The 22,691-nt window shown below is 46.9% G+C and overlaps 3 protein-coding genes across 3 annotated transcripts; all 3 read left to right on the top strand.

Annotated features, from left to right (window-relative positions):
* The first annotated feature begins 506 nt into the window (after window positions 1–506).
* LOC106855618 (lymphocyte antigen 6E-like) lies at window positions 507–4,376 on the top strand. Its single transcript, XM_014880451.2, has 3 exons — window positions 507–636; window positions 3,132–3,251; window positions 3,971–4,376. Exons 1-3 carry the CDS (start codon window positions 585–587, stop codon window positions 4,177–4,179), a joined length of 381 nt encoding a protein of 126 aa, XP_014735937.1. The 5' UTR covers window positions 507–584; the 3' UTR covers window positions 4,180–4,376.
* Window positions 4,377–7,630: 3,254 nt separating this feature from the next.
* LOC106855612 (lymphocyte antigen 6E-like) lies at window positions 7,631–12,666 on the top strand. The gene is made up of 3 exons (XM_014880446.2): window positions 7,631–7,859; window positions 11,237–11,356; window positions 12,036–12,666. The coding sequence occupies exons 1-3, from the start codon at window positions 7,808–7,810 to the stop codon at window positions 12,242–12,244; spliced, it is 381 nt and encodes a 126-aa protein (XP_014735932.1). The 5' UTR covers window positions 7,631–7,807; the 3' UTR covers window positions 12,245–12,666.
* A 4,069-nt stretch (window positions 12,667–16,735) lies between these two features.
* Window positions 16,736–22,141, top strand: LOC106855616 (lymphocyte antigen 6E-like). Its single transcript, XM_014880449.2, has 3 exons — window positions 16,736–17,338; window positions 20,892–21,011; window positions 21,875–22,141. Exons 1-3 carry the CDS (start codon window positions 17,179–17,181, stop codon window positions 22,084–22,086), a joined length of 492 nt encoding a protein of 163 aa, XP_014735935.2. The 5' UTR covers window positions 16,736–17,178; the 3' UTR covers window positions 22,087–22,141.
* The last annotated feature ends 550 nt before the right edge of the window (window positions 22,142–22,691 follow it).

Here is a 22,691-nt window from a genome sequence, read left to right as displayed (position 1 = left end):
TGGAACAAGAGGATCTTTAAGGTCCCTTTCAGCCCAAACCTTTCTCTGATTCCATGACTGAAGGAATGCTGCTGCTTCCTTCTTAAAGCATTTTGTACAAGTGAGATAATTCTCAGTGGCTCTGGACAATCCAAAAACCTTTCCTTGCCTCCTCTCCCACTTTGGGAGCTCCCATTGCATGGCAGGCAGAAAGGATGGAGGGTGCCAGCAGGCAAGGAGCCACCCCAGCCAGGCCCAGCTGCCTCTGACTTGCTCCAGGTTTCGTGGCTCAGCCCAAGAAGGGACTCCCATGTTAAATCACTCCCCAAATTAGCAATGCAGACAGGAGCAGTCCTCGGAAAAAAAAAAAAAAAAAAAAAAAATTGGATGAGAAGGACAGGTAAGAAAACATCGCTATCTGCAGCCTCGTAATAGGTTCCTACGCACAAACACACCCAGCACTGATCACATCTCGGGTGATGGCACTGCCCAAACCTCAAATTATTGCAATCAAAGGAAGCCAGAGACGAGGCTGTGCTGGTATAAAACCTTCCTGGGGTGCATCTTCCCACACTGCTCCTGCTCTGAGGGCACGAGGACCAACCATGAAGGCTTTTCTGGTGGCCCTGCTGGCTGCAGTCCTGTGTGCCCAGCAAGGTAAGGAGCTCAGCAGGCTGGGAGAGCCAGAGGAGAGGAAAAACAAGGAGATAAATGAGGGACAAGAGGGTTTGGCAGCTTCTCTTGCAGCTGCTGAGATCTTGGTTTGTATTTTTGGTGTCAGCCACGGCGAGAAATATTTGGTGTGGTTGAGTCCTCGCTCCTGGGTGGGTTCTCTGTAACCCAGAGGAAATGAACTCTGGTTTCTCACACCCTCAGATATTCAGCTCCCACCACTCACAGCTGAAGACACGACCTGAAAAGTGCTGACAGGAATCAAGCAGGGCTCAGAGCTTTTTTGCCTTTGGTTTGATTTTTGTTCCTGAATGAAACTCGAGGAGCTGCTGTGGATGAAAGCGTGGCTGGTGCTGGCACCACATCTCCTGCCAGCACATCACTTTATTCCCCACAATTCCAATTAAGTAATGAGGCTGCTGGCAGGCATTTGAAATCCTCAGAGCTCTTTGCTCCTAAATTGGAAGAGCTGTAAAGTGCCTGGGAGTGTGTTTGGAATGGGATGCACCACACTCTGCTCCTGTCCTCTTTAAAAGGAGATGCAGCCATACCTGGATAATTGTGGGGGAATATCCAGTTGGGAAATCTTGGCTCTGGGCATGGGTTTGCCAGCCCGAGGAGCACAATTTGCACTGTTTAAAGTTGTTTCTGGCTGCATTTGCAAAACTCCAGCTAATGGAGGGTGGACGGCAGACACAGGAAAGGCTTCAGAGCAACTCTAATGGCTCGAGCTGTTATTGTTTCCTGGCTGGAAGGAATTTTCCTGGGATCATTTAGGGAACATCAGTCCTTTCAGCTGCTCTCAGGCACGTGCTGAGGATTTGGCTCCATCTGCAGCAGGAAGTGGTTTGGGAAATTTGGCAGAAAATCAGATCAGGGAGAGCTCCAGGGTCCGTAAAATGCAATAATCCTCACCAGGTATGAGTTTGCTTTGCCTGCAAAGGGACAGGAGCCCCCAGCTCAGCTCGGGGAACCTCCAGAGGAGAGGTGGGAGACTGAAAATTCCCAAGTGATGGAGAAATAGTGAGTGATGAAAAGGAGAACTCGAATGCAGTTTGCAACAAGGCTGATTTTACCTCCTGCCACAGAGAACTCCTGAGCTCGCAACACCTGGCACTGGAAAAGAGCAGAGAATCAGCAAATGATAAAATGGTTTGGATTGGATAGGACCTTAAGGATTGTCCTGTTCCTGCCCCTGCCGTGGGCAGGGACACCTTGCACTGTCCCAGGTTGTTCCAAACCCTGTCCAACTTTCTTTGAAGCAGCTGGGAAGGTTTCAGAGCAAGCCAGTCCTGTGCTGAGACACGCAGAGCTCCCCAGATCTCAGAGGGGAGGCCTCTTTTTCTCCTCCTTGAGATGGTGAGAGACTAAAAGGGCTTTCAGTTCTCTTTTAAAACCGCTGCTTGAATTGCTTAACCAAGTTTCACGGGCAGACTCAACCTCATGAGATGAGAGCTTGAATCAAGAACAAACTTTGAAGAGTAACTGGGTGGGGTTTCCTTCCTAAAAACAAGTCCAAGTTTGATTGGAAGGGATGTTCTGTGGAAAAAAAAAAAAAAAAAAGCCTTCCTGGGCTGAGAAAGTCAGGGAAAACAGAACCAGGGAAATCTCAGCCTCATGGAGACTCCTCACTGGTTTATAATTTTGTTCACCTTCAATCAAGAGCTCCTCACTGCTGCTGACAATGGAGCAGGATTTCCTGAGAGCAGCCCAGCTGCCTCTGTCACCCCTGCCCCAAAATGAGGAGCATTTATTGGAATTTTGGGCAGGAGGGAAACAATTTCCACCTTTTGTGTGTATTGTGAATCCACCTCTGGGGAACAAGAAGGCACATCTGTGTTGTAATGGCCAGCCTGGAATTTTGACTCATTTTACTTCAGTTGTGCCCAATTTTTTCTGGCTCAGGGGACAGACCTGGCTCAGCACTGAGGAAAAAATATCATGGAGAACACCTTGTTCCAGATGCTGATAGGAATAATCCATCCATTGTCCAGGGCAGCCTCTCCTAGGGAACTCCCTTTACTGTGGTGCCTCAGTAATTTGGCTCCCAGGGGCGTCATTAGGCAATAATTAATTCATGTCTGGGCAGGGTTTTGCAGATGTAGGCTGAAAATATTTAAAACTGACCTCTAGAATTGGGCTGGCTCCTCCTCTCCTTGCTAGGACTTTGCTTTTGGAGGTTGGTTTTCAATAGAGCCAACGTGGACCCTGGGGAGAAGAAAAAAATCACCTGAAAATGATGCTCAGGCTGAAAAATGTAAATTTAACCCCTTAAAATCTCCAGTCCAGAAAGAAAACTTGGTTTCCTCTTGACATTTGTTTTCACAGCTCCATTATTCAAACCCAAACTTATTTCACTTGCTGAGAAAAGTTGTTCACACCAGAGTTTTCACCTTGTATTTTCCAAGGCTTTTGGCACATTTTTTCCCAGGAGGGAATTGCTGGCAATCACTAATCTGTGTCGTGGGTGTTTTTTCCAGCTTCCTCCCTGTTCTGCTACGTCTGTGACAACGAACATTCCAACTGGAACTGCATGAAAACCTACAAGTGTGAGGACCATGAGAAATTCTGCACGACCACATACAGCACTGCTGGAATTGGTGAGTCCCAGAAACTGGGAATTTTTTTCCTGTAGAGACATTGCTGGGCAACTTTTTTTAGGGAATCGATGGAAATTGATGGTTTTGTTGGAAAGAAGTGATGCTTTTGAGGTTTGTCTCAGTGTGATGAGTGTGAATCCTTCAGTGGTGATTTGGGTTAGAAGGGACCTTTGGGATCTTCTTGTTCCAGGGACACCTCCCACTAGACCAGGTTGCTCCAGGGATCCCCTTCCAGGGATGGGGCAGCCACAGTTTCTCTGGAAAACCTCACCACCTTGTGGAAGGGCTGGCTGGAAATTTCATGAGCCCAAATTTCAGGAACAGGCTCTGTTGTTTGATCTGGGATGTTTTGGGATGGAGAACAGAAAAGAGTTAGGTGCCAATAGCAATGTTTAAAAAGCTGGGAATGCATTGGAATTGGTGTCCTAGAGGAACCACAGAATCATTTGGGTTTGGAAAGACCTCCAAGATCTTGAGGTTAACCTTTGACTGGCTACCACTTGGGCAACCAGATCAGAGATTTAGGCCAGTGTGGGCTTCAGTCAAGGACTTCCCAGTGTCCCACATTTGATCCAGGACTTGTGGATTCACACCCAGCCCTGAGAGCTTTTATTGCTGTGTGGAAATTCCAGGGAATTGCAAATCTCCCTCCTCTGGTCAGCTCTTCCAGACGAATCCTAAACCCCAGCTCTCCTTTCCTACCCCTTCTCCACACCCAGGCAAGGACATGGGATACCGCATCACCAAGAAATGCTCCGTGGACTGTCCCGAGACCAACGTGAATTTCGGGATGGCCGCTTACTCCACCAAGTGCTGCAAGACCTCCCTGTGCAACTTCAGCGGGGCCAACAGCATCCGGATCAACTACCCCGTGATCCTGCTGGGAATCCTGGGCAGCCTGCTCTGCGTGCTCAGGGTGGGATTGTGATCAGGGCTGTGAAGAAGATGTGACCACAAGGTATTCCCCAGGAGAAACCTCAGCTGAGAGTTTCCAACAGTGATCCGGTTTTATTCCGAGATGTGGATTCAGATCCCGACGTGACACAGAAGTGTAGCTCCTATTTTTCCCCCCTGTTGTTTTATACTAATTTTTTTTCCCCCTGGAAAAGCTCTTTTGATAGCACGTGTGTGATAATTGTCAGAAAAAAAAAATAAAGATTTGTGTTATTCTAGAGTGTGTTTGTTGTATCCAAACTGGGACCAGCTTGAGAAATCAGCTCTGCTTCACAGTGAATTCCTCTTTTTAGCACTTGGGAGTCTTCTCCAGGCTGCCTTTCCTAACTTTCTTCCATTCAGCAGCTCCAGACACTCCACAGTTCCAGATACTCTCCCAGATCCCTGTGAGATAAGAAATGGTGTCAGTCTGCAAAGGTCAGAGATGTTTGTGTTGTTCCCATTGCAAACAACAGTGGGAATTGTTTTGTAGGTGCTGAGACAGGACCAGGAATTTGGTCCTGCAGGAATTTGCACTGGGATCTCTGCAAGGTGAGTTGTTCCAGCTTTTTAAAACAGGTGAAGGTCCCACCAAAATGTGCTGGAGATGCCCAAGGTAAGGAAAACGCTGCTGGAATCTGTCCTCATGGAAAGGAGACCCCCGTGCCTGCTTGGAGATGCTGCTGAAGGATTGCTCCTGATTTTCCTGTGGGAAAAGGGCAGGAAGAGCCTGGGAGAGGTGATGGTGTCTGAGCTGACCGGGGAGGTCTCTGCTCCGTCCCTTTCCAGGGTTTCTGCTGCATTTCCAGGCTTGGGGATGATGGAGATGGGATGGAGATCCCCTTCAGCTCTTGGAGGAGCAGAACTAGAGCTAAAACAAGCAAATAAAATAATCTTGGAGCTGGGGAGTGTGGAAAAGTGCAGCACTGATTTTTGGGAGGGTCTTTATAGCAGCACCTGGAAAAAAGGCCCCCAGCCCTCTTTTATTTCAGAGGAATCTTGTGCTGGATTTGAGGGGAATCCTGGGATGGGTTTAAGGGCAATTTTGTGCTGTATTTGAGGGCAATCCTACTCCACCAACACTACAAATTCCACGTGGATCCGTGCAACGGGGAGAAACCGCAGTGCTGGGTGAAGGTTGTAAAGATGGGATTAGGTTTAATCATCCTATAAAGATTTAATTTCTGGTCAGGAAGGGTGTTCTGGAATTTATTTCAGTGGGATAACCGAAGTGGAAGTGTTGTAGAATTTCTGAGGGAAATATTTCCCCAGAAACTTGGGGCTTTGCATGTTTTTAAATCACTTTTCCCATCACTTTATGTTAATCACAATCATTTCTGAGACACTTCTCAAAGCTTTTGGCCAACTTCAAGTTCCACATTTAGTAACAACATCTGAATTTCACAGCTACTTTTGCATTTCAGCACTTGTTTGATGAAAATTGCATTTTCCCCCAAAATGAAACAATTGTTTGCCCTTTTCATGTGATGATTTCGATCAGGTTTAAAACGAGATAAGTAAAACATTCTCCTCCTTTCCTTCTCCACTCCACTGTGTCAAGGGAAATAAATCTTTCCACCTTCAGTTAAATCCCCTGTTACTCTTTACAAAATCATCCCGAATTTCATGAATTCCAAATTCTTGTAAACTGGGATTTTATCTTCTCGTTTGCCTTGGTTCTTCTCGTGTCCTCTGTGTCCTTCCTGCCCCCATGGGCTCCTTTCATTCTGTCACCTGGCCCTAGCAGGGACAAAATATCAGAGGGCCATATGGACCAGCTGGAAGATTTCAGGAGCATCTCATGGAAAAATCTGTCAGGAATCCTGCAATAAAGCCTTTAACAAATCCATCCTGTCCTTCTCCAAATCTCAGCAGATTGCAGGAGACAGGAGATATTTTAGGGTTTGGCATGGATGAGATTTTGAGGGAAGGGGAAAAAAAAAAAAAGCAGTGCCTGAGCTGCTATTTCTGAACCTGTCAAGGGATGCTGTCGGAGATAAATCCCAACGTGGGCTGGCTCTGGAATGGAGCAGCATCTCCTTGGCATTGGAGCCCTCTGTGTAGGCCCCAATAAACATGGATTTACCACTAAAACCTCATTAAACCTACTCTGGCTGGGGGAAAAGAAAATATTTCACAATATTTTGCGCTGGCATGGAGGGAGCTTTGTTTTCCTGCTGCCTTGAGGAGGCTGATGGAGCCAAACCTCGCCCCTCCTCGGAGCTTTTCTGGGTAATTGCCACCTCTGCTCCCACTGAGTTTCGTGCTCTGACTATTGGGAAAGCCAAAATTTCCTCACCTTACTCATGCAGGGTTCCAGAGGGACAATGTTTATAAATCCAATTTGGAGGTGTTGGAAAATCTGACATCACCTTGGGAACACTGGCGTGTTTTCCTGGTGAGAGGGTGGCTGGAGGTGGGTCAGGCTGGAAACCTGAAATATTCCATGGGAGATGGGAATGTGAGCGAGCTGGAGGGGAGGAAAAAGGGTCTGGAGCAGATGGAGAGCAGCAAGGGGCAGAGGAGCTGGCAGAGGCTTTGGGGCAGCTCCTGCAGCTCCAAGGATCACGTGAGAAAATCCAGCTGGACCTTCCCTGGGATTGTGCCTCTGTTCCTGAGACTTGATGGCAGAAAGGCAACAGTGGGAGGGGAAAAAACAACAAAAATACTCAGGAAGATGGGAGAGGTTCTGATTTTATTCAGGGAGATTGGATGAAACATGATTTGAAGGGAAAAAAAAAAGGAGGAGTAAAGAGCACAATTTGGGAATCCAGTGGAATAATCCTGTTTGGCATTTCACAAATTTTCTTTTTCTGAAGACTTAATGAGTTGAGATCATTGACCAGCCAACCCCTCCTTCTCCATGCTTTAATTGGTTTGTTTTTTTCTCCCTGCCTTTTTTCTTTTTTTGTGTGAATTTGTGAAAATATTCCCAGCTTGTTCCATGCCACGGGAGTGGGTGTTATTTCTATTTTTTAGCTTAAATGGTCATTTTTATTTGCCCTGTGGAATTTATTTTCTAATAAGATAACATTTTCTCCTCATAAAAAATACCCCAGAAATATATCTGATTTTGAACTTAAAAAGGAGACAGAAAATGATGCCTGGTCCCTTATGAAAAGCAGTGGAAGGATTCTGCTCTTCTGATCTCAGTCTTGACAATCCTGGGAGGCATCTGGGAGAAGTTTCCATCCCAAATTCAATTTTAAATTTAAATTCCCTCCATTTCCATATGTGCAAGGACACGATCTTGGAGGATGCTCTGAGACCTGGAAAGGAAAACCTTATTCTTCCGCGGGGAAAATGGTTTTATTTTTTTTTGTTTTGCTTCCCCCCCCCACTTCTCCAGAATTAGAAACACTTACAGAGTTCACGTCAGCTGGAGCAGCTGCGTTGTGAAACAACCAAGAAAAGGAGAAGTTGTGAGGAAAACCACACCCCTCTCCAGATTTCCAACAAAACACCCTTGCCCGTACAAGCCCGGGCACGCTGCTCCCTATTATCCATCATCTGACACAGCAGCCTCGGGGAATTATCTCCGGATCAAAGCAAACACTCCAGAGGTATAAAACCTGCCCTGCCTGACTCCTGATTATTTTGGAGGCTCCCAGACCTCTTAAAGGATGAAGCTTTTCCTCCTGGTCGTGCTCGGCATCGCCCTGTGCACGGAAAGTGGTGAGTCCCCAAAGGATTGCTCTGCACGGAGCCCTCCCAAAGCTGGGGCATGGCTTTGTTATTCCAGGATTTTGCAGCGTGGCATGGCTTTGTTATTCCAGGACTTTGCAGTGTGGATGGTGAAGCTGGAGGGTCGTGGAGGAGTTATTCCAGAAGGGGACAAGGGGTTCAACCCCACCAGAAGCTGGAGGGATGATGATGATGAGTGTGTGTGTGTGTGGGGGGGGGTTTGAGATTCCCACCTCAGATGATTCCTGCAGACCCAGCCCAGCCCCTGGAATGGCTCAGTGAGGGACACCCAGGGCAGGGACAGGGAGATATGTGCAGTAAATATCTGGATTTGACACTAAAACCTGATTTTTATTTTTATTTTTTTAAATTGGTTGCACCACAAACCATCATTTCCAAAATTGACAGAGGTGGTTGAGCCACAGGAAGGTGCAATTCTGGCTCCTTGTTGCTTGCAGGTGCAACTTTGCTGATCACAGAATCCCTAAGGTTGGAAAAAGACCTTTGAGATGGTGGAGTCTGATCTGTTAGGAAAAATTCCATCCTGGGAAGGGTGGTTGAGCATCCAGGCTGCCCAGGGAAGTGGTGGGATCACATTCATGGAAGCGTTCAGAAAATAAAATGGGTGTGGTGCTCAGAGCCAGGGTTTAGTGCTGAACCTGGACTCGATGATCTTTTCCAGCTTTAATGATTCCATGATTCCCAGCTGATCCCAGGTCTGGGATGGAGATGCTGAGTCCCATTCTCATTCTGATAATTGTCTGGGGGATATTTTTTTGGAGAGCACTGGGAAGCTGCGCCTCAATTTTCCTGGTTTCACTCTGCCAAGGACCACTCCCTGTGCTCTGGGTCAGGCAAGGAACAGAAGGTGCAGCCTGGAATATCCCTCTGTTTTAGGGGAATGCTGATTTCCTCAGCTCAGGGGGCTTTTGCCTGTTTGCAAACTGAATTTTTCCCTGTAGGATTTGACCTGCAAATTCATTCTGCTCCTGGACTAACAGACCTCTTTGCATCCCACTTAACTTGAGGATGGAAATATTCCTCTTGATAGATTTCACAGGCTTGAAACTTGGAATTGTGCTCAAGCTGAGGATGTTAAGGCAAAGAAAAGAATACTTTTCTTTTCCTACTGCTTTACTCCCATTTTTTTTCTTTTTTAAAGATCAAGGAATGAGACAGCAAATTCCTTGAGGAATGTTTCTCCTCGGTGAGAGCTGAGGTCTTGGTGGGTGTGGAGACATCCACAGCAGCCCAGATAAACTCAAGGTTTGCATCTGGAAGAAATAAAAATTCCCTTCCCCTCTCAACCCTCACTGCAATAGATACCTCAAGAAATCAAGTAAATTAAAGTGTTTTTCTGTAGCTTGGCTAAAACTGCCCTCCCTGACTTCAGGGTGTGCCAGTTTAGGAGCCAATCCCGGAGTCTTGGATTAATTGGTGAGTCAGAAATCTCTGGAGCACAGAGAGTGGTTGAAAAATCCATCCTTGGATGATGATTGCCCCTTCTCCTGCCAAGGAGGCTCCCAGGGCAACTGGAGCCTAAAATTAGGAGTTTGGAATGAAACAAGATGTGGCCATGTAACCAGCTCCACTGTTTCCTGCACCCATTCAGGAAGTTTTACTGGGAATGGGCTTGGATTAAAGATGCTACTTTTATTAAGGATTAAAGTGAGCTCTGTGTCTGGAAAATCCAGTTTGGGGACTGAGTGTTTCTGCAAGGAAAGGGTGGTTCCCAGTGGGGTGGAGCTGAAATATTCCGTATGATATTCCATATTATAGAATTTTGCAGAAGAAAAGAGAATGAAGACAAGCACTTCAGACAGGGACGATCTAAAGGAGAGTCCCAGATTTGAAAAAATAAAATTGGGCCTGAAAGGTCAGGACAATATGGAAAGCAAGAGCCAGGTAGGACAAATGGAGCTTCTGGAGATGGGAATGACCACGATGGGAAGCAGATTGAAAAAGTCTGGATATGAACTCAGAGAGAGCCGGGTGCCACGTGTGAGGCTTTTGGAATGACCATGGGAATGGTGGGAAGTGGGGTCTGAGTTTTCTGGTGGCCTCTGCTCGGTGCCAGTCAGTGAGGGACCACAGAGGGAGAGTAGGGAATGTGAGGACCACAAGAGGAAAAGCCATGGGAAGGAAGGGGATGTTGGCTGGAGTGGGAAAAGAAGGCAGAGTTTCCACACAGGCAGAGGAAGAATTGAGACCTAAAATGAAAACAGTGATTCTGTGGTCATGGACTGAGCTGGAGCCAGATCTGGGCTGGCAGGACACTTAAGGATCACTATTTGGGCCAGAGGGACTTGTCCAAGGTCAAACAAGGGCAGTGGTGAGGTTGGGACATTGCTGACAAAGGCACAAAGAAACCTGGGCGAGGGAGAGGAGTGAGGAAGATGAAGAGCAAGGAAGGCAAAGCTAAAGGACAAAGCTGCTGCAAGAATTAGCTGGGCATTAACTGCCAGCAGCCAGGGATATTCCAGAAATGAAGATGAGTTTAATCCCTGGAGGGTGACATTGCAGCCAGATAAACAGATGAGGAGGAAATTCCCCTTATCATGCAAAGAATCCTTCCCCAAGGATCTCTTTGCTCTCAACGATGCTTCAGCCTCATTGAGTGCCAGCTGTTCTCATTCACTGATTTTAGCAAAGCACTTTGCAGATGCAGAGTGTTCCAGATGTGCACGTTTTGTTAGCCATGGATGGCTGGAAGAGGAATCTGCTGCAGCCAAGGCAGGGATTTGCTGAGCTCAGATTTCTACAGATTCAAGATTTTCCTCCTGGCACAGGAGAGCTCTGAAAATCAACCCAAATCATAGAAAGGTTTGGGTTGGAAAGGATCTTAAAAACCATCTTGTTCCAACCCCCTGCCACGGGCAGGGACACCTTCCACTATCCCAGGTTGTTCCAAGCCTCATCCAGCCCGGCCTTGGACACTTCCAGGGACGGGCCAGCCCAGATTCCTTGGTCCAATGTCTCCATACAAGAACCAGTGGCCAGAAACTGAGGCTGGGAGGGGCCAGGTTGGAAAGAAAACCCAAGAGCTTCACTCTACAGGTGGTGGGAGACTGGGCTGCTCTTCCCAAAAACACTGGGGAGATGCCAGATGTTTTGATGGATTCAAGGAAGAGTCAACCAGATATCCAGAGGGAGGATCCCTGAGGGTTCCTAAATCAGCAAACCACAGCTCTGGCAGCAATTTGAGCCTAATCTGGCTCCTGGGGAGTCCTTGGGGCCAAGTTTAACCCATGTAGGAAATTTTTACTTGTGGTCACTGGGCTTGACAGATCCTCCATCCGTCCCCAGTTTTGTGCTCCTAAGGATATTCCCAGAGGTGCCTGATGGATGTCTTTGTGCTTCTTTTGCAGCTTTCTCCCTGAGCTGCTTCTCCTGCAAAGATGCAACTTCCAACATCCATTGTCTGGGCATCACCAAATGCTCTGAGAATGAGAAGTATTGTCTGACAACCTATTCCACCTCAGGAACTGGTAAGTGTGGAGCTTTCCCAAGGCCCTGAGGACAAGGTGGGGCTCAGGTGGGGCTGACAGCTCATCCTCCTCCCAACTGGAGGCAGAGTGGAGGAATTAATGAGGATTTTAGCACAAAGAGAACAAATCTTGGGAAGCTGGGAACATGACACAGCCTGAGTCCATTGTAACATATCGTAAAAATACTTCTGATTAAACTCAATTAAAATTAAATACTGCTGATTAAACACTCTCAGGACAGGGAGATGCTGGAATAAAAAGAATTATTTTTATTATTCCTGCAAAAATTCCTTGTCTCAACTCCAAGCTCAAGTTTATGCCCATGAAGTGGTAGAAATGGAAATGGCCGGGTGCTCTGGAAGGAGCAATCCCAAGGCACGGTGCCAAACTTTTGCAATCTCACATTGTACAAATAAATCGCAAATTCTTGCCCTCAGCTGGCCCTGAAACCACTGAAGGATTTGTAAAGCCTGGAGATGGTGTCCATAGGTCACACATACACAAATAATGATGGAATGTGACAAAACCCAAGGGAAAACCCAACGGCGTTGAGTGCAGAATAACAAATTCCCCGCGGGATTGCACAGCCAGGCAGGTGATTGAAACCTGCAAAAAAAAAAAAAAAATCCAAGATGAAAATTTGAACTTTTCCTGCTGTTTTCTCTCCCTCCCACTCCAGGCAGTGACCGGAGCCAGCGGATCAGCAAGAAATGTTCTGCATTTTGCCCAACAATTGACCTGAACATCGGCATAGCTGGAGTCGCCACCAGCTGCTGCGAGACCTCCCTGTGCAACGTGAGTGGGGCCAGCAGTGTGAAAACCAGTTCCACCATCCTCACCCTGGGGGTCCTGGCCAGTCTCGCCTGCATCCTCAGGATGGGTTTTTGATTTTTTTTTTTTTTTTTTGATTTTTTTTTTTTTTTTTTGGGGAAAACGAGCTGCTTGGCTTCGCTTGGCACGGTTCAAGCTGCGGTCCATCAGGTGGGGAATGCTGCCCTGTGCCTCCTACCTGGAAGGTCACCTCCTATCAGGAGATAATTTCTGCTCTTTCCATGCTCTGATGACAACAGAAAATGATGTTTGGGAGAGAAAGGGCTAAAAATGGAGCCCCATGTGGTCACCATCTCTCCTACTCCTGGCATTTATAACTCCGTGCATTTTTTTGCCTTTCATTTTAGCCCGGCCGTTCTCTTGTGCCATTTTTTTCCCCCAATCCCATTTTCCACTCAGTATCATTTTGCTCCGAGAAAGCCTTTAATATTCCAGTTGTTAAACAGAAACTGGGCACAATAAAGTGTTATTTTATTCTATTGTGTTATTTTATTCTGTTGGGTGTAGCTGCTGGATGTATCCATGTTATGGGGTAAAAGCAGAGGCAGAGGCAAGTTGAATGGGAATAATGCTGAAATATATTAAGATTACTTTGCATTCACTTCAGGAAGCCTCTCCCCAGATTTTACTTTTCTGCACTGGCAGAAATGGGATTTTTGTGACTCCATTTCGGAATAAACTGCATTCTATTTAACTTTTTTTCAATCCCTATCCTGGGGCAGCTGCCTGGAAGGAAAGAGCTCTTGAGCTCTCCAGGAAACAAGAGGGGACAAGGCAGGGCCTGACTGGAAGGGATCTGGAGCATTTCCTTTAAACTGGTTTAAGATCTCCCAGAGGAAATTCCTTTAGAAGCATCAGGATTATTTAGAAAAGGGTGAAAAGTATCTTGCACGGTGCTTAAAGGAAAATAGTAGGAAAAGACAGATGGTTTCTGGAAAGAAACCTGGAATTTTTCAGACTCATCTGTGAAAAAATATTAACAGTGCAAATAAATCTTTCATGTTTGCTCGTCAAGTTAAAATTAAAGGGACTCATCACCCTGGTCTGACCTTCCTTGTGGAAAATCTTAGGAATGAGAGATTTGCTCACTCTGACCCTTCCAGGGAGGCTGAACTGCTTTTCTCCTGGGACAAAACTGCTTTTCTCCTGAGGAAGATCTCCCAGGGAAAGCAGAGTGGTGCAGCTCACCCAGCTGGTTTTCCCTCCCTAGACTCCTTGCACAGGTCCATGCTCATTCTGACAGGCATTTTCTGGGGTTAGAGGAACAACAACTGCTTGGGAACAGCCACATCTTCGTTCTTTACCACAGCTTTGCAGAGGAAATGTGGGCTCGTGGCTCCAGCTCACCCCAGTCTGCTCTTACCCCTTCCTGTTCACCTTCCTCCCATCCACGTCCAACCCCAGCTCTGCATTCCCTGGTTGTTTTCTCTCCCAGATTTCCTCGTTGGCTTCTTCCACCATTCTTACTCTGGTTTTTTCCATCCTTGCCTCAACTCACTGTTTCCTCCTCAGTGTAAATACAAGATTGGCCAAGGATACTTTGGTTTTGGCCATGAGTGTCTCCATTCTCCCCTCGGATTTTATTGCCTCTCCCAGATGAGCTGGCTCCTTCCATCTGCCCGATTCATTCTCCTCACCCTGCATCCCTCCCTGCCAAATTTAGGGATATTCAAGTGACACAGACCCAAAACCCCCCAAGAAGCCAATTCTGTGACCTTGGCTGACCCCACACCCTGCTCCTAACATGGTGACAGCTGAGCTATTTGGAATAATCTTCATCCTGTGCTGTCCACAGGTTTGGGATTCCTTAGGGACAATGGCTGGCACAGGGAAAGGCCAAGATGGGGCTGGTACAGCCTCAGGTCTTGTTCTGCTGAGTTTGGGAATCCAGACCTGCCCTTGACAGCCAGGTTTAAAACACGGTCATGTCTTGAGCTGCCTGAACATGGCAGGTGCCTCTGTTTTGGGATGGGAAGGATCCTGGCTTGGCAAAGGGGATGGAAGCACGTGTGACACCCCTGGAATGTTTCATGCTCTGGTTATGGCTGGAGAAGTAATAAACATTGCATGGAGAAATTATAAACAGCTCTGGGAATCCAGAAGTGCCATCCCTAAGAGCAGCTCCATCCTGGCTGGCTCCTTTCTTGCCTGATTTCCCCCTGATCCCATAGGATTTTTCCCCTAGTGCCCAACAAACGCTCCAAAGCTGACCCACATCCCAAAGCCCTTATCTGGAGGCTGGAGCAGCAACTTCCCTGAGGCACAGGAGGTCCCAAAAACATGAGAGCTCCCGTGGTGAACCCTCCCCTCGGAATGTTGACTAAGAGGAGAACTCTGCCAGCCTTCCTGAGAAATCCGGATTGACACCTCCCACGCAGGTGTGTTGCTCCCTAATTCCAAATCCTTCCATCACCCCGGGTTTCTGGTGCCTCCCATGGCTGCACACTCCTCACATGGGAGCAGAGACATCTGTGACGCCTGGAGGGCTTTTGGGAAGGAGATGGGAGTCTCATTCCAGTAGCTGGGATTGATCCTGGGAGGGAACTGGCTCTCTCTCTCTCCCTGTGGACTATATAAAACTCATTTTTCAGAGCTCTGAGTCACTGCACCAGGACCTGGATCAGCCAAGGAGGCCTTTCCCTGCCTAAACGAGGCATCTGCAGGAGGTGTTTTAATTTTGGCCCTTCCTTTCCCTCTTTTGGGGCTTTCCCACCATTGGTTTTGAAGGATCTGTGCTGCCTTCTGCTCTCCTTGAATAATTCCCCTGCCTTTTCCCTGACAACATGAAATTTTTCCCCCTTTTCCCTGTTTATCTGCCCAAATCCAACACAGTGCCTCAATGACAAAGCAAGAGACAGGATGGACACAAGAGATCAAAGAAATATCCTCACTAATTCTAAAAATCTTCTGGAAGCCATGGAAAGGGAGAAAAGCAACCCTTTTTCCAAAGCTGACTGCTGCTTTCTTGTCACAGAGCCAACTCATGGCTCCAATTTCATTCACTTTAATTTTCCTGCATGGATAATGATACGATGACTCCAGAGAGGTGACTCAGCTTCCTTGGGGATTTTTTTTTTCTCAGTCTTCCTCAATCTTACTCCTCACTTGGTGTCCTTGCTCCAGGCCCTCCTCCAGGCTGCAGGAGACACCTTCTCCATGCTGGATCCTTGAGTGATGCCTCTGAGTGCTTCTGAGTTTTGTAATCTGCCCTATAGGGAAATAAATCTCTTTTCCATGCTCTCCATGCACCAGGAAGAGGGAATGCTCCAGCATTCCAAGGTGCCTTAGAACCACAGGACTTAGGAAGGCATTCATGTCCTGGAGACAGCTCCCAGAAAGGACAGAAAATCCCATTTCCCACCCAAACTTCTCTCCTTAGTACATCTTTGTTGGATGTGCTGGGAATATTTTTAGGCTCACTGCTCCTTCAAAGTCAAAGTCAAAGTTGACTTGTGCTGATCCAATTCCCAGAAGATTCATGTGGGAATAAAATGGAAAATCAACAAAGCCAGGTTGGATGGGGCTTGGAGCAACCTGGGACAGTGGAAGGTGTCCCTGCCCACGGCATGAGGTTGGGCCAAGGTGATTTTTAAGGTCCCTTCCCACCAACCCAGTCTGTGATTCTGTGGAGATCAACAGGAACAGGGCTATGGAAGGGGAAAGGAATAAACACAAGTCTATGGGATAAATAAGACCAAAAATAAGGAGAAAAAAAAGGTTCTTTCCTTTCATCCTCACTGCAAAATGCCAGCAAGGAGGCACACCCTCTAATGAGGGAGAAAAACCTGTTTACAAAACACTGGGGCAAAGGACCAAGATGTCCTGTGTGAAACACAAGGCTCAACTTGTGGATCATCACCACATCCCCAGTGACCTCACCAGCCTCCAAAACCCAGGGAATGTCTGCCTGGACACAGGGCTTGGACAACTCTGGAATTCACCACCTGATGACGTCAATCCAGGAGCAGATCAGGAGGGCCTGAAAAAAGTGCCAGACAATCACATGGATCAGGAAATCATCCAGTGTTGGAATGATTCATGTTAGAAACAGACAAAAACACCCTGCTGATGGCTACATGCAGGGAATTGCCACTTAAGTTATGCCATAATTGCCAGAAAAAGCAGGGTTTGACAATATTTTCTTTCTGCTGTCCAGGACTAATCTTGTTTTAGAAGAAGCTCTGTGGACTTGGCAGCTCGAGCTCTTACAAGATGCATCTTAAATGAAGGTCTCTATCCCAGGCAGTCAAAAACAAATTTTAAGGAATTCAGAGGAGAGGAGCAACACAGAGGAATAAAAGCAAAAGGACTGATTTAAGAGGAGAGATTTTAAAAATGACACTTTGAGGGATGGCTCTTTCCAGAGCAGAGCTGCAATTCCAGGGTGCCAATTTGTGGGCTTGGAAATGGAGGCCTGATTTCGAGAAACCGTTGGGCGTGGAGAAAAGCAGCTCCTCTAAAGAATCCCTGGATAGCAGCAAAACTTCATTAAATCAAAATTGTACAAGGTACTTGAGGATTACAAGCAGGGAAAAGAGCGAGCAGAGGGATTAACCAGAGGAAAACTGATAAAGAAATGAAGACTGGCGTGAAAATTTGAGGAAAATCTTCTGTTTAACGAACCGTTAGCTAATTTAATTTGGTGTAAAACACACTGATTTTTGAGGTAAAACCAGCTTAGGCCAGCTCCGAGGCTGAGCCTGGTGCTGTTGAATAATTAAAGCCAATGAACAGTACAAACCCTGGAACGTCACGTGCTGTCTGTGCAAAGGGACCAGAAAAATTCATTGCTAGGACAATCTCCCCGTGCCCCCGGGCTCTGCTTTCATCAGAGCAGCGGCTCTGGAAGGAAGGAAAGGAAGAAATTCAGAGGAGGAGAGAGCAGATCCAGACTTCCCATCACTCACACGACCGGAAGAGCAAGAAAAGCGTGGCTGAAAGGGCTTTTCCCCAAGGTGCCAGCCCGTTCCGAGGGCTTGGAAAACTCCCACATGGACATTCCACACCCCTGGCTTGATTTCACGTCCACCCGTGAGCCATGGGCTATAAAACCTGCCCTCAAAACAGCTCCCAGTCCCTGCTGGGAGGATCTGCTGGAGATGAGGGCTCCTCTTGTCACCCTGCTGGCTGCTGTCCTCTGTGTGGAACAAGGTGAGCTGCTCCTACTTAAGACGAGGATTAGGGTGACAGTTTTCCACGTGGCAAAGCTTTAGGGGGTTGTCACCAACTTTGCCGTGCTGTGATGGTGTCACCAGTGTCCTTTTGCACCCCAGTCAATGATTTGATGCAGAAATAAGAATTTGATGTGTTGATTCTTCTTTCCAGTGCTACAGCTCTGGTGGTGCCAGGTTAAATCCACACTGTGGTCTTTGGGATCTTCCAAAAAGAGGCAAGCTGGAAGTGATAGAAAGCATAACAAAATGGGGATTTTTTTCTTAATAATTTCAGGTTTTGGGTATTTTAGAGGCTTTTCTGTCCTGCTGCTTCCTCCCTTGTAGTGGTTTGCCACGTGCCTTCCTAGAAAATGCAACACTGGGAAATTCTGTAGATTAAATCAGCGGCAGAGGTGAAAGAACTTTTCATGTTAAAGGCATCCTGCTCCCAAAGGGAAGGCTGAGTGTTGTCCTCCTTCTGGGAGTGAGGCACACATGTTGTTCCATCACTCCTGGCACGTGGGAATGATGACCAAAGTGCCAAAATTTCACCCACACCTGATGGTTTCCCAGAAACCGTGATACGAATCTGGTTGAGAAAGAAGCATCTAATTAATCAATTATCACTGATGTATCAACCCCCTACTCCTACATCCTTTGGAATGGTTCTCCTGGAAGAGCAGGACCTTCAGCCAGTTTTGGGTGTGGGAAAATGACTATTCAATTCTTTAAAAGAAAAAAAAAATTGATTTAGTGCCCACAATTCCTGATGGAAGCAACGTAACACGGACAGAAGAGGAGAATTTTCCAAAGGCAACGTTCTCAGTGTGACCCAGGATGAACTGGAAAGCTCAGAGAGATGCAGGATCACAGGTTCATGGTGGGATTCCTTACTGGTGACTTCTGGTATTGGCAACAGATTCCCAAGAGATTTATGGACAGGCTTTTGCACAGCACTTTTCTGTGGCCCAGCCTAGATCCACAATAAGAAATTGCAGCTTTCTGGCCTAAAATTGGGACATAGGAAAATGTGGAAACTGGCATTTGATCCTTCTCAGGTATCCTGGGTCTCATCCAAGACCCTAATGACCAAATTTTGGTCAAAACTCTTGATCTCTCAGCTGACCAAAGAGGGTCTTTTGCCTTTTCCATCCATAAACTCACTGTTATGGATATTTTGTGTCCAGCAAAAATCATAAAAGGTCTTGATCCTTTTCACATAATCACATTAAGGGTGGAAAAGACCTCTAAGATCGTCAAGTCTTGTTGCAGTGTTGGACAAGACAAGGCAGATATTTGCTTAAGGTGTCCCTGAAAGTTTACAACAAGGAAGATTCCACAGCCTGGAATTGCTCAGAGACTCTCACTCCTTTAGGAATTTAGTTTTAATATCTCTTAGCATCAGTTTTTTGTACTGTTCTCCCATATTTCCACCACGGGACACATAAGACATTTTATTACTTTCTTCTTTGCTGCTTCTTTTTTCTTGCATGAAGAAGACTTTCCTCAGCATATTCTCCTTTTCAACAAACAAACGAAACCCTTCCAACCTTTTTTGACAAGGTCGCATTTCCAAGATCCTCTGACCTTTTCCCCTCCCTCTCCTCTGGTCCCTCTCCAAATGCTCTGCATAGTTTTGGAAGTGCCAAAGGGGAGATTTGGGCACTGGGGCTCCAGCTGAGGCCTTGCCAGGGTGGAAAGGCCACTTTGTGTACCTTGCACATGACATTTCTGCCCGTGTCCCCTCGGGTGACTCCTGTTTCCATGGCTGGAATGTGACACCGTTGGCTCCTGCTGCTGTCACTGTGGCTCTGAATCGTAACTGAACCAGTTTTTTGTCACCCTACATTTAAGTGTCTTAAGTTTTATCTATCGTAATTCATTTCTCTTTATTTAGTTGCATCCACTCTTTCAGTCTTTTGTTGCGTCCATCTGTGAAAAATCACTTAAAATCACAGATTTGGGTTGGAAGGGAGCTTCAAGATAATTTCATTCCAACCCCCTGCCATGGGCAGGGACACCTTCCACTGTTCCAGGCTTCTCCAAGCCCCATCCAACCTGGCCTTGGACACTTCCAGGGATCCAGGGGCAGCCACAGCTTCTCTGGGAACTCTATTCCAGGGCCTCCCCACCCTCACAGGGAAGAATTCCTTCCATTGCTCCAGTTGGTTTGGCCAACAATCCTTGGGAATTACCCTCTGAAGGTGTTCTCATGCCTGGCTTTGCACCCATTCCCTGGAATTTTCAGCACCTCGTGTTTCCTGGGCTTGCTCGAGGACAACATCCTTCAAGGTTGTGCCAAATATTCCTTAAAACCTCCTTGAATCTTCCCCTACTCTGCACATGGAAATTCAACTTCTTGTAGAATGAAGCAAAAAAAGCTGCACAGGCTCAACAGTTGATGACTTTTTCCTTCCTTTCTGTCATAAACTTCTCGTTTCATGGTGTGACCTCCGCTGTCCTTCCACTTTCTCATTGCCCACTTCTTATTGGGCAAAACTGCAAACACAGGGACGTGTCCTTTAGTTGTTTTTGCCCTTTCCAAAGTGGCAGACTTGCCCCAGACTTAGCAGGAACTGAGTCAGCACTTGGCTTTGTTTCCCTCCAAAAATTAGCTTTGTTTTTAAAGGAACTCAATCAGAAAACCCCTCACTTGGCCCTGGGTGATTTCATGAGCTCTGATCTCAACCACCACTATAAAACCTTTCAATCTGCCCAACTGGGGAGTGCTCTGTACATATTTTGGGGTGTTTTATCATCCAGACTCTGTTTTTTGCTTTTCTTCCTGTTTTCCTGCTTTCCAATGGTCTGGAAAGCAGTATCACATTCTGGTTTTGGGGGCAGGCATGGATATTCTTGGCAGGAGACACAACTCATTGCTGTGTGATCTTCCTGCCAGTCATCTGCCACTGTTGCAGATATAAGAATTATCCCACCAAATCTGCCTTTAGCACTTAAACCAAGCTTTTGGTTAAGATTTTCCACTCCTTCCCGATTTTATGCTAAAAACAGGAGTTTGACAGAGCATGTGAGGGCTCTCACCCGACTTCCTAGAACTGAGGTTAGGCCAGTTCAGTGATGTTCAAGCACAAAAAAAGAGATGTGACAGCAGCCTCTGAGCCAGATGAAAGGGAAGTAGGACACTGGGCACTGTCCTCATCCTCAAATTGCTACAGGCATCTTTAAAATCTCCCTGCCAAGCCCTGCCCAGGAGAAACCCTGAGCAGTAACTGGCAATTCCCATGGCTGAGCTGCTATGGCTCAGCAATAATCTCCTTCATAAAAGCCCCCAAATCCTTGAATTCCACTCACATCTCCTGCTCCCAGGGATTGCAAACAGATCGATAACACTCTGCAGCCTGAGCCAGAGGAGACAGAGAAGGATTTAGAGCTGCTGCCACGGGTCAGGAGATAAAGAAAGTCACTGGTCATTCCCACAGAACCATTCCTCAGGCTGTAACGAGGGAAATGGAGATCTCTGCACTGGAGCTTTTGTGGTTTTTCAAACCGTGCAATGTGCTTTTTCACTTTTTTTTTTTTTCCCTTCCCAGTTTATCCATTCATGTGCTACACCTGCCAAGAACAGGAGTCCAACAAGGACTGTTTAACCATTTCCATGTGTGCTGAAGAGGACAAACACTGTGTGACCATCAGGAAGGACGTCGGGACAAGTAGGTTTGGGAACAACACCTTGTTTGTTTTGTAGGAGAGCAGTGCCAGGAATGGGATTTCATCCCAGCATGGGAACAGCAAGCTTTGATGACCAACTTTTAGGAGGCACTGACCTTGTGGCAGTGTCCAGACACACTCGATATTCCTGCTGGGAATTGGGGAAATGATGAGGACACACAGAGCAGCACCAGGGTGTGGATTCACACCTCGTGCTGTGCATTTGTTCATCCCAGAACTGTTCTCAGAAGTGTTTTGGCCAAACCTCATCATGACTGACTCCCTGTGCCAAGCACAATCCTTCAGGTCTGTCCTGGAGGCTTCTCAAAGACCTCCACGTGCTCCTATCCCAGATCTCAGGTCATGCAGGACATTCCCCCTGTGTTTATGCTGTAGGAAAAACCATCCTGGTGGGAACGACCCAGCCTGAGCATCACTTCAGGCAGCTGGAACTGAAAGCCACAGGTGCTCATTCCACCTTAGGATTGACAAAACCTGACAACATGGAACCCAGAGAAGTCCTGGTTGGACTTGATGATCTTAAAGGCCTTTTCCAACCTTAACAGTTCTAGGATTTTATGATACTGTGGCTGCTCCATCCCTGGAAGTGTCCAAGGCTAGGCTGGATGGGCCTCTGAGCAACCTGGTCTGGTGGGACGTGTCCCTGCCCATGGATGATTTTTAAGGACCCTTCCAACCCAAACCATTCTGTGATTCTATGATTAATTCCATGAAATTTCCCTTGAGGATTAGTGCCTGGCCTTCCTTTACTCCCCAACACAGATTTAGCCACAAAAATACTTAAACAATAACTTTTCATCCTCTTTTATCTCTTTCCCCCCCCCACTTTTCCTTCCTGCACTAGAGCCCAACAAGCCTAAATACGTCATCTCCAAGATGTGCTCTCCAACGTGTCCAGCAACAGACCAGCAACAAATCCAAAGCTCCCAGAACATTTCCTGCTGTGAGAAACCCTTGTGCAACGTGAATGGAGTCAGCAGCAGGCAAAGCAGCCGTGGAATGATGTCCCTGGGTGTCCTGGCCAGTGTCACTTACATCTTTGCATATGGATTGTGATGGGTTTGGAAGAGCTCCCCGTGATGGCTGAAATAAAAATGTTTTCCTGGGATAATTTCCACTCTCAAAGATTCGTGTTTTGCGGTTGAGCTTCCCCTGGGATTTTTGAGAGAGCCTGGCTAAGTCAGGTGCTGAACTCCCATCGATTTCCTGAGCCTACTTGAATCCGAAGTGTCCCCAGACATCCAACTCACCTAAGAAAACATACAGAAAATGGCCTTTTTGACATGTTCAAGCTTCAAATCATTATTGCTCCGAGGAGATCCCTGAAGGCATAGTTTTGCCTCTTACTTTCAAAGCTCTGTGAGGAATAACATCCCACCCTGCCTGGAACACAGGGAAATGGCTCCACAGTTGTGTCAGCACAGGGCAGATCTGTGAATTTGTTCACAGTGAGCCTGGGTTTCAAACATCTCTTTACAAACAAGCAGGTGGAAGTAAAGCTGATTTGTGGCAGTTTTGTGGACATTTCTCCAGCCTCAGTGGGGAGCAATTTCTGGCTCCTTGGGCTCTTTCCTCCCATTCCCATTTTGAAATGAGCTTCTCTCATCAGAGAAAAGGGGGGAAATGCAGAGAGGGAAATATGTGGCTGAGAGAGGAAAAGC

This window comes from Sturnus vulgaris, chromosome 1 (assembly GCF_052056855.1).
Source record: "Sturnus vulgaris isolate bStuVul1 chromosome 1, bStuVul1.hap1, whole genome shotgun sequence".
Classification (NCBI taxonomy): Eukaryota; Metazoa; Chordata; class Aves; order Passeriformes; family Sturnidae; genus Sturnus; species Sturnus vulgaris.
This window is presented reverse-complemented; position numbering and strand designations above follow the sequence as displayed.